Here is a 12,576-nt window from a genome sequence, read left to right on the forward strand (position 1 = left end):
CGGACGCTCTACACCAGGAGGCGGTAAATAACGTGTAAAGTGATATTGTTGCTGTTATATTCCTTTCTTTATAGTCTTTCTGTACTCTAGGTCACTTATAGGTAACGAGATCGAATGGTTCCCGGACGAGTTTGTGAAAAACACCAATATCGAGGTATTGTAAGTATCTCGATTTTGTAAATAAAGTATTTTGCACCTAAACCTTTGCAACAAAAAGTTTAACAAAACATTTCTTTCTTTCTTCAACACGAGGAGGGTCTGTATGACAATTCATTTTGATACATCGCCAGTTTGGCTTAAATGATAAGCTATCACATCATATGTGCGTGAAGTACGCATGAACGAATGTAGACAGAATAATTATAATATGAAACTCAAGCTGGATATTTGGCAAAGAGTATAAACTATAAATTATCAGCTGACTGTTTTAGAAATACACTGTGAGTTTTGATTAATATCGGTTCACAGTACGAAAATCACCACACAGTCCATTTTACCTATATGTAATTTGAGGTCGATTTTAATCTATAATATTATTCTCCTGTATTCAAGTATGGATAGTTGTGAGTTGTCCTTAAAACATTAATATATTGTTCTATAAATATTTCAGAGCCCTCAGTAGAAACAAGATTCGTCAGTTCCCTGGAAGTGGATTGGCACAAATGCCAAACTTATGGTTTTTGTAAGTACTCCTTATGATTGTGGGAACACCCATTACACATCCACTAACAATGCGTTTTGTTGTAATGTCCCAAATCCCTCCCCTAAAGCATGCTTAATGCGATAAGACCCGTGAATTTTCGGGCTAGAATTGGTCTTCAGCGACCCATGCTTGTCGTAAGGTGAGGTGAAATTGGATTTAACGTCGTGCTTGAGAATATTTCGCTCAAATGACGACGTGCATGCGTGTGTATGTGTATATGCGGCTGTGTTACGACGTAAATTGTAATACAAACGTAAATTGTTATAAAAATTGACGTAAATTGTAATACGCAAATTGTAATAAAAATTGACGTAAATTGTAATAATTTTCGTTGCGGTAAAATGTAATAAATATTTACGTAAATTGTAATAACAGTTTTAATCACTCGTAAATACGCGGGTGTTTGTTTTTCGTTGCATTTCATACATCAAATAAGCTTGTTAGGGCGATAACTCAAGAAAGAAATTATGGATTTTGTTCAAATTTGGTACTAAGGTATATTGGCGAGATTCACCGACACAAGTGAAATTGAGTGACCTTGAGATAATTTTCAAGGTCACAGCAAAAATCTGAGGGTTTTGCCAATATAAAGATTGTTAGCGCGATAACCAAAGAAAGAATTGACAAATCTTAGCTAAATGACGAAAATGATATTTGTCCTGATATATAATCGATATAAGATCTCTTACTGTCCTCTGTATCATGTCTTTTCGCAAATATCATTTGAGGTTTTGATATGTATAAATATAAAGTGGGGTGGGGTGGGGTGGGTTTCTAACGGGTATATCAAATCAAATCAAATCAAATTAGACATTTGTATAGCGCTACATATCCAGAGTCCTGCTCATGTGCGCTTAGTCAAATGCTCGTTTGAAGAGGATGGTTTTGCGACAAGATCGGAAACTGTTGATATTTTCCGATTTTCTGACATTTTCAGGTAATCAATTCCAGAGTACAGCACCCGGTCTGCTAAATGATCTGTCTCCGTATGTTGTGGTTCGGACAAATGGAATAGCCTAGCTGACTAGCAATGAAATGCATCACAAATTAAACTTCAGGAAACAAAATATGCAAGAAACATTTTTGTATGTTTGAGATTGGTAGAAGTCGGCTAGATTCAAACTGAGATATTAAACTGCACAAAAGGCAATTTGAAACTACAATCGCTTGTTCAAATGACTCCCCCTTCGGTTTACTGAAAGAACTCGAGTAAGAAATGATGGATTTTGTTCAAATTTGGTACCAAGGTTTATTGGCGAGATTTACCGACACCACTTGAATTTAGTGACATTGAGGTCATTTTAAAGGTCACAGCGAAGGTGTAACAGTTTTGCACATGCCAAGCTTGGTAGCCGCGAAATTAGGAAAGTATTAATAGATTTTGATCCAATTTTATATCAAGGTGTATTGGCGGGAATCCCCCTACACCAATTGAAACAAAATATGCAAAAAACATGTTGTATGTTGGTAAAAGTCAAACTTAGATATTAAACTGCACAAAAAAGCAATTTTAAACTATAATCGCTTGTTCAAGTGACTCCCCCTTCATGTTTACTGAAAGGGCTTGTTTTGGAGACACTACCCACCCCCTTTCAGTTGACGTCATCATAAGGATATAACTCATCCTAAAGTTTTCACTTATTCATACATAGTGTCAAGGGTTCAAACTAAATACTGAATGGTCACACAAGTGTCAGCTCTCAATATGTTGTATATCTGGACAAAATGTTTTTGAAAATTTAAAATGAGGGTGTCCTAAATAAAACAGTACCCGTCTAAATGTAAATCAAGCAATCCAAATCTTTGAATGTTGATGATGACGGGAAGTCATCCAATACTATGCTGAACATATTTTATATGATACTACCTGTGGGTATACCATTATCCAAGAGATAGCGCAATAGTGCAATTGTAAGGCGTCTGCCTATCACGCTGAAGGCCCCACTTTCGAGGCGGTACCGAGGTTCGGTTCCCGAGATGGGCACATTTGCGTAGTATCCTTGGACAAGATACTTAGATCTACACTGTCTCAGTTCACCCAGCTGTAAAATGGTTACCCGTGAGTATGTGCTGGCAATGTGAGTGTTTAGTTCATTGCGCCTAACAGGCAGCATGGCTGTACAGTCCCCAGGGAGTTGAAAAAGTATCGGAAACTACGATAGTGTCCTATGATCGGGGATAGTAATGTACGTAGCGCCGTGAGCAGGCAATGTGCCTGGATGTGAGCGCCATATAAGCGGACTATTACTATTACTAGATACCAAATGGGAGATCGTTTTCCATTTTCTGCAAATTTGCAAGAAACATAATACCCCAATGTTGTGATGACTAATATCTCGTTAACCACATTACCCACATGAAATTTTGGATATGACTTTGCTAATGATTCCTTCATAATAAAATGGAAGCTTTTTTTCAAACATTGGACATCGAGAATATAGTTAGTTTGACTACTTTTTCAACGCCCCTCGTAACATACTTAAAAGAAATGAGAACGTCTAAGAAAAAAAGCATTCGATCTCTGAATACTTCTGAGCTATTTAAATACAAAAAGCAAAGGAATAAAGTAAATAATCTGAAAAGAATAGCCAAGGGAAACTTTTAAACTATTTTTGATAACTATTTATCACCTCAGTCTACTCAATCAGGTGGTTACTACTTCATCGGGACCCATTCCCCTTCTTGTCACTGATGATTCTGGGATACCTTCAGTTTTTACAGATTTGGATAAAGCTCAAACATTAAATGAATATTTTGTATCTGTTTCTAATGTTACTGATGTCGGCAAGACTTTGCCACCTGTTAGCCATCGCTGTGTTAACAGTATAACAAATGTCATTGTAACCGAAAAGGAGGTATCTGATAAGACCTTACCAGCAAACAAATCTAGTGGACCTGATGGTATTAACATGAGAGTGTTAAAACGAATTTGTACATCTATAGCTGAACCTCTTTGTTTGCTGTATAATATATCACTGAGTGACTGTATTTCCTACATTGTGGAAAACGGGTAATGTTACTCCTATTTTGAAAGAAGGAAATGCATCCCTCCCAACTAATTACAGTCCTATTAGTTTAATACCTATCCTTTGGAAAATCCTGAAAGAATAATGGTAAAGCCATTTCCATGAACATAACATTTTAAGTAAATTCCAGTCAGGTTTTACTGCTAGTCATTCTACTACATCTCAACATAGACATTTATCATAATATATGCTCAGTCCTAGATAATCACCACCGTTCCTGTATGCTGTTTTGTGATATTTCAAAAGCTTTTTACAGGGCATGGCATAAAGGTTTATTGCACATATTAGAAAATGAAGGTGTTCGTGGAAACGTACTTAGTTGGTTAACTAACTATCTATCTGGGCCCGGTTGTTCAATACTCGGTTATCTTAACTGCCGGTTAACTCCTAACGGCCGGTTAAATCCTTAACCGACTGTTAGGTAACCGAACGTTAAATATGCGTTGTTCAAAACATGGTTAGTCATGCCGTTAGCTAACGTCGCCGTCAAAGTTTAACAGTGTGGTTAACGTCACTGGTTAGCTTCCATATATCCCATAGTTCCGTTTTCTGTTTACTTCCGGTTTACCAAAAATGGAAACGCAAAATGTCGCCTGCACCCCAAGGAAAAAGAGAAGTCGAAATTTCTCTGCTGACGAAGAGAATGTAATCCAGTCAATGGTTGAGGCCAACTCTATAGTTTATCATAGGCATGCGAATGTCGTAGCGTTACGAGCGTTTTGTATTGGAACACAAGGTTCCAGCCGTTTGCATAATTTATATTTCAAAGACATATGATCCCAGCTCTGTGTGGGACTTACTTCAATTCCAGCAACAGAAAAGACATTTTAATGACTGACTGACTGACTGAGTTTGGTTTTACGCCGCTTTTAGCAATATTCCAGCAACATCACGGCGGGGGACACCAGAAATGGGCTTCACACATTGTGCTCATCTGGGGATTTGAACCCGGGTCTTCGGCGTGACGAGCCAACGCTTTAACCATTAGGCTACCCCACCGCCCCACATTTTAATGAAAAACTATAGCACAGCTATAGATAAAATATGATGAATCCATGAAAATAATATTAATATTAGAAGCATGTTGTCCGTGGATAGAAAATGTATAAATATTACACACAGAGTTACGCTTAGACGGCTATAGTCTTAATGAATCTTTGAATTCCCACAAGACCTATCGCTCACTTTTCACTCCTTAAATTGTCATAACTGTATGGCCAAGTCGTGAAGATGCTATCAATATCATTTATTAATTATTTGCCAAGTCTGTCAAAAATTGTAATTTATGAACACACATTGCCAAATCTTTTAACATCAAACAATATAGATGTTGTGTAATTAATACCATAGCTTTTATCTGAAATAAGCATTCAATACCAATAGAAACTTAATATGTTACTAGCACCACGTGCAAGTAATCAAACTTTAATCGTACTATAGGCCCCAGGGCCAACACTGCTGAATAAAATCGATCTATTATCCTACCTTACTTTTGACAAGAATCTCATGAATAATACTGTGCAATATCGTCATTATCTGAACGCCTTCACAGACGCATATTCCGGAAAGATGTCTTGAAAAACTTGAAGCTGCGTCTAATTTATGGATGAACATAATTTCCTCGATACTCATTAATCAGACGAACCTTCATTTAGTTCAATTCACAAGTGACTGCAGAAAATGCATAATTCTTGTTAATGACTTCACGGTCGGGAAACATATATTATATTTCATAAGTGTATTATAGAACGCTGTAGTAGTGTTGTGTTGTGTTCGCTGTGACAAAAAGGTTTCGATATTCAAATATAATATTTAATCAAAGTGACTACAAAATAGGCCTGCATATCACTCACAACAGAAATAGATACATAATAATGTTATGTTTATTTTCCTACACATCAGTTGCGAGAGCAATGTTAAAGGCTAACTAAGTTTTCATCAATTAATACAGCATTTTTAAAAGATGATTTGCTTCAATTAAAACATTCGAAGAATGAAAAAGAAATTAGGCCTATTGCTGAAATGATTAGTAAAAATATAATTAAAATCCATCTATGGGAAGGGATGCCAGACAGACATATCAAAACAAAATCGGATAATTACTTGGAGTATAGACTTTCAAAAATAGCATATGAATTAACAATGATATCAGTTTTTAATAAAATCACTAATAATTCTGAAACGTTGCCGATAGGCCTGGAATCGTGTTCAGATGTTTTCATAAATACACTCACACGAACGCCCAAGTGCACTTTGCGCCCTATTGGATAGTGTTTACAAAATCACGTTTCGCGAAGGCCGGTATTGAAACGCCAATTACATCACTTGTATTTCATATTCAGCGGCGACAAATGAATCACTGCATTCTAAGGCTGGGACGGGTACTCGGGTACTCGAATCCGGGTCGGGTGAGTTTAGTTTTACGCCGCACTCAGCAATATTCCAGCTATATGGCGTCGGTCTGTAAATAATCGAGTCTGGACCAGACAATCCAGTAATCAACAACATGAGCATCGATGTGCGCAATTGGGAACCGATGAAATATGTCAACCAAGTCAGCGAGTCTGACCACCCGATCCCGTTAGTCGCCTCTTACGACAAGCATGGGTTACTGAAGATCCATATTCTAACCCGGAAATTCACGGGTTTTTACATCTTTGGTATTGTCCGATTAATGGAGCATAGTTTTAATGACTGTAATTTATCTGTGCATGAGCAGTGAGTAGTTAAGTTACAGTAGCAGCAGGAACAATACGTTCGTTGTTATAACGAGGAATGTAAGTAATGGTGTTACTCTCTATATTGGTTAAACAGACGTAAATTAAATAGCTTGAGGTCAGTTTTAATGTCTTATTACCAACTGTTCAAGTTTTCTATAATAATCTCTGTCAAATCGTGATTGAATATTCAGAAAGTTGACCCGAATGAATTTCTTACATTTCCGGGTAATCGATTCCGATTCGGGTACATACATGCGGGTACTCGATTCCATTGTTTCCTACTCGTCCCAGCCCTACTGAATTCCTCATACATTTTAGAATCTAATTACAACTGGTCTTTTTGGCACCAATACCAAGTGTCTAGATAAAGTGAAACGAACGATATTGGGGGTGGAAACAACTGCTGTGCTCGAAAGACAACACCTGTTTGAAATGTAAACAAAGACAATTTCAGACTTTACACTGTGTAGCATTTTCACAAATTTTCAGACACCCATTTGCATGGAAAGAGCATAGTAGCAAGAAATAGGAAATTAAAAATAGATACAATACAGGAATGTGATGTGTTTACACGAAAAGTTTCTGTCCTGCCTGGCGCCATGAATGACGCAAAATCACGCAGAACGACAACGGTAATAATCGGCATTTCTGGCTTCTTCTCTTTCTTAAAATGGGAGTGTATTTGGCAATTTCTCTGAGGTGACGTTCCAGGTAGAATAAGAGTATATACACAATCACCATATCCCGCCGATTACACTTTCAGTATCATAATGTAATCGTTCGGATATTTTTTCATGAAACTAATTTAATTATCTACATGTAGCCTTGTTCAATATCATATCATACGTGGGTATAGGGTGTACGTGTTATATTCTATGAAAGTGTTTGTTTGAATAATATTTACAGAAGAAATTCACACATTTAGTGTAGTAAAGCATATATAAACCTTTCCACGAGTGTTAAAAGATGAAACGTAGGCATCATGTACTTGTACAACATGTATTTTAGTTCCTATGATGTGCATAGATACAGTTTCGTTCGTATGTAACTCTTCGTCAGAATAATTTCCAATATCGAAGTCCAGTCCACGATACACCCTATCCTTTCTTTGCTGAACTGGCATCATGAAAGCAGTGTTAGCCATGAACGCCATTTGCGAGTTAACCACACTGTTAGAAAGTTAGCGGCGGTCCTTAGGTGTGTTAAGTTAACGTCACGTTAACAACCTGTTAAAAGTTAACAGAGTTTTGAACAACAAGATAACCCTGATAATCCTTTGTCATTTATCAAAAAAGTAGTGAGGTTGTGCTTTAAATATTGTTATAGATTTCTAAAATATATGGACACTATTGGGACGTTGGTAACTGTCATCAGACATTATTTGACGACATTTCTCATGGTTTGAATATAGCCGACTTTATAGAAGATAAATATCAGTTTACAACACAACTGCCTCAATCTTGGTATTTTCGGAACCAGAGATGCGATATGCCGATATTTAGGTCGTTAACCTAGCATATTATGGTCACGAATATAATTTTCTATTTATTAACGAAGTCTTTAATTGCGGAAATTACGCGATAATCTACTTTCCAACAAAGGCAGGCTCCCCGTCATCGTTGTATGTAGAAGGCGGCTTCTTAGAAGCAACGTGACGTCATAACATTGTTCATTGTCATGTCACCGAGACAAAGTGATATTTTACCCGGTGCATATCGCATGAAAACAAATTATCCCCGATATGTTTGCCCTCGTATGTTATAAGCATTGTTGTTATCATTCTTTGAGGTTAATGCCACCCGTTGTGTTCTTTGTTGTATTTTGAGCGGTGAAACTAAATAAATGATTTCTTTGGTCTACCCATAACAATTAAGGTGTCAACTTCCACTGTATACCTTACAGAAAGAAGTTTTGACTTTACTTTGATAACGAGCACATCTGATCGATTCCTTGAAGCAAATGATGCAATTCAATATCATTTCTACATTTTATTTTAAATGCATCAATCAAATACAACAAATGAGTAGACAGATTGACTGCTATGTGGCAAGGAATAACCAGGCGCCAGCGATTTATGATATCCTTAGCAAATGTAACTTAAAATTCCGTCTCATAAAAATACAATAATATGTAGTAATATGATGAAGAAAATAATACGAACCAGGTTACTCTATGACAACGCAATATATGAATGTATGATCGAAACATAAATCATAATAAATCACATATGATCAAAACATAAAATTGACTTCAAATATATCCTTGCGTCAACATTAAAAATAATTCGAAAATGAAGAAGAAACGTACATTTCAAAGCGTAAACAAACAATATCCTGTTATTTTGGAATACTAGTATGCTATGAAGAACTTCAAAATGTAATAGAAATAAAATTAAATTATTGAAAGCTATTGCTCGTAAAATTTGTCCTTGCGTCAACATCGAAAATAACTCCATAATGAAAACAATTAACTTTAATTTTCGAAACATACACAAATAATCTCTGGCTTTTTTAAGACGTGTCACGAATAATTTCACAGCTGGTAGAATTAACATGAAATTATAGAAACCATATGCTAACAAAAATTTGAAAATTAGTAATGACAAAGCGTTTGTCACAAACATAGCTATTACCCCCGCCACATGTCGATATCTTAATGTCGCAATTATCCTCTGTCTGACCCTGAAAATTATGTAAACGTTACCGAAACTGTCATCTGATGCCTTGATACAAAATGCGAACAAATTCCATCCATTAGGTTTGGAGATATCGCAAGAATACTCGCTGTGACCTTGAAAATAATCCGAAGGTCACTGAATTCGACTGGCGTTAGACGATACTCCCAACGCATCTTGGTACTACCTTTAAGCAAAACATATTAATTCTGTCTTGTATTTTCGCACTAAAAAGTTAGACATGTGCAAAACACTTTTCACTGTGAACTTAAAATGAGCACAAGTTTCCCAATCAATTGGTGTTGGGGGGAATCCCGCCAATACACCTTGATATAAAATTGGATCAAAATCTATTAATACTTTCCTGAGTTCGCGGCTACCAAGCTTGGCATGTGCAAAACTGTTACACCTTCGCTGTGACCTTTAAAATGACCTCAAGGTCACTAAATTCAAGTGGTGTCGGTAAATCTCCAATCTCCAGTCAATAAACCTTGGTACCAAATTTGAACAAAATCCATCATTTCTTTCTCGAGTTCTTTCAGTAAACAGAATGGGGAGTCATTTGAACAAGCGATTGTAGTTTTGAAATTGCTTTTTTTGTGCAGTTTAATATCTAAGTTTGATTCTAGCCGACTTCTACCAATCTCAAACATAGCATATTTTGTTTCCTGAAGTTTGTGATGCATTTTATTGCAGATTTTACGTTTTTTGGGAGTACCAAGCCAAGATACAAAGTCTCACAAAATGGGGATCGTGAGGCTGCAACATAGCAAAACCAATTTGCTTGAGGCTGACAGATAATATTTAGAAAAATAAAACATAAAAACAGCTGCATTTGTATCATATTCTAGGTGAGGCTGACTACTATTTGAACGTCCCTCGTAGTTATACCCGTTAGAACACCCACCCACCTCTCCGACTCTACATGCATGCAAGTGTGTTAGATATACCCGTTAGAAACCCACCCCTACCCCAACCCCACTTTATATGTATACATATCAAAACCTCAAAAGATATTTGCGAAAAGACATGATACAGAGGACAGTTTATATCGATTATTTATCAGGACGAATATCATTTTCGTCATTTAGCTAAGATTTGTCAATTCATTCTTGGGTTATCGCGCTAACAATCTTTATATTGGCAAAACCCTCAGAATTTTGCTGTGACCTTGAAAATTATCTCAAGGTCACTCCATTTCACTTGTGTCGGTGAATCCCGCCAATATACCTTAGTACCAAATTTGAACAAAATCCATCATTTCTTTCTTGAGTTATCGCCCTAACAAGCTTATTTGATGTATGAAATGCAACGAAAAACAAACACCCGCGTATTTACGAGTGATTAAAACTGTTATTACAATTTACGTAAATATTTATTACATTTTACCGCAACGAAAATTATTACAATTTACGTCAATTTTTATTACAATTTGCGTATTACAATTTACGTCAATTTTTATTACAATTTACGTTTTTATTACAATTTACGTCAAGTTTATTACAATTTGCTGCAAGTATTACAATTTGCGTTTTTATTACAATTTACGTCGTAACAGGCTTTGTACTAGCCCAGACTTGAGCCGTTGTTGTACCCATTAATGCCGAGCGCCAGGCAGGGACCAACAAGTACCATATTTTCACGTCTTTTGGTATGACGCGGTCGGGGATCGAACCCTCGACCTTCCGCTCCCCGGGCGGACGCTCTAACCACTACACCAAGGAGGCGGTCCGCTTGTCGTAAGAGGCGATTAACAGGATCGTGTGGTCAGGCTCGCGGGTTTGGTTGTCACATGCCATCGTATCCCAGTTGCGTAGAATGATGCTCATGGTGTTGATCACTGGATTGTCTGCTCCAGACTCGATTATTTACAGACTGCCGCCATACAGTTGCAATATTGCTGTGTGTTTTATTGATGTAATGAAACACGTTTTGTTTCATGTGTCTATTTTCTTGATGGACAGAAAGTATAACCGCCTAACGTCTGATTCAGGGACTCTCATAACCAACAATATCTGAAAGGATTCAAGAAGTAACAGTCGTTTCATTCAAGAACATGCGTTTATCATACATGTATTTTCTTCAAAACAGATCTATGAATGAAAATGAGCTTGAAGTTGTCTCCAGAGAACATCTCACGAATCTGAAGAATTCGCCGTTGAGACATTTGTAAGTACAGATGCCCTTAGTTCAGTATATGAGGTCAGTTGATTGCCTGGAGATCCGAAATGTCTGGTAGTGTTTGGTGTTCGAGAAATGGCAGGAGTTAATGAATTGGTATATAAGGTCTTTCTGTGTGGTTGACGAGAGTGGTACTTTTTCCGTTGCCTTGGGAAACGTTACCACTTTGGTGGAAGCCAGGAGCTCGGTTATCGTGCTAACAAACCTGGAAACGTAATCGGGGCGAACCAAAATTCGAACCCATGAATCATAGGATTTTGTGGTTCCCAAGGGAAGCAATTCTGCTTAGCGATTTGCAGCGCCTGAGACCGATGGGCTATACACACCTCATTGTAGCAAAGAACACAGTTCATTGTTTGCATTAATTGTGTATAATACATTATTTGCGATATGATTCTAACGTATCCATTTGTCACATAATACCAACCATGTACCTGATGGTAGTGAAACCACCAAACTCTGATATTTCCAGGAACCTGAGCAATAACGCCATATGGTATATAGAACCAGGAGCCTTGTCACTCCTCACCAAGCTGCAGATTCTGTGAGTATTCCAGTCGCAACTAGATACAACACTAATAACTTGAAAAACAGCAGTTACTGTGACTAATCTTAATGTCATAGATTGTCAAAGAGAGTTGTTTTACATGTCTATCTATCGAAACTGTATTGCACGATTTGTTGACGCATTTGAAGCCTGTGGTTTAAGGCGATAGCGATTAGAACCCTCTTCTGAACCTACAGGGGGACAACCATCTACTTCACTATTTAATGCAATATTGTATTTTGCATCCTGCGTCATTTCAGAACTCAGTGGACATATTTTCTCTACCACGGGAGGCCTGCCTCACAAGTTCTTTCTGTTTCAGAGAATTACATGCAAATTCTTTTTCTGAGATTCATGAGGGAACGTTCAACAATTTACCGGAATTGGTGCATCTGTAAGTATTCTAGACATTCAGGTTCAAATGACAGGTTGTCCGATATTCTATGACTTGTAATATGTTCGCATACTACTGTTATTATTACTACTAGTACAACGAGTACTACAACAGTAACAACAACTACTACTACTACTACTACTACTACTACTACTAGTACTAGTACTACTACTACTACAAAAGCAAGCCATCATCATTGCTACTACTAGTATGACTACTACTTCTTCTACTAGTACTACCAGCAGTTTTGAGTGTTGAGTTTTCATACATGAATCACTGGGAGTGATCTTCGTATGGTCGAAAAGGCACTTCTTCCCACAAGAAGTCCCCT

The 12,576-nt window shown here is 37.2% G+C and overlaps 1 protein-coding gene across 1 annotated transcript in view; it reads left to right on the forward strand.

The window, feature by feature from the left end:
* LOC124284975 overlaps window positions 1–12,576 on the forward strand; it is a 96,169-nt gene that overhangs the window by 18,036 nt on the left and 65,557 nt on the right. The window contains 5 exon segments of the mRNA XM_046721104.1: window positions 91–159; window positions 611–682; window positions 11,215–11,292; window positions 11,777–11,848; window positions 12,174–12,245. Coding sequence (XP_046577060.1) covers window positions 91–159; window positions 611–682; window positions 11,215–11,292; window positions 11,777–11,848; window positions 12,174–12,245 — 363 coding nt within the window.

The sequence above is a fragment of the Haliotis rubra genome, unplaced genomic scaffold (assembly GCF_003918875.1).
Source record: "Haliotis rubra isolate DU_JTF1 unplaced genomic scaffold, ASM391887v1 Scf35, whole genome shotgun sequence".
Lineage (NCBI taxonomy): Eukaryota > Metazoa > Mollusca > Gastropoda > Lepetellida > Haliotidae > Haliotis > Haliotis rubra.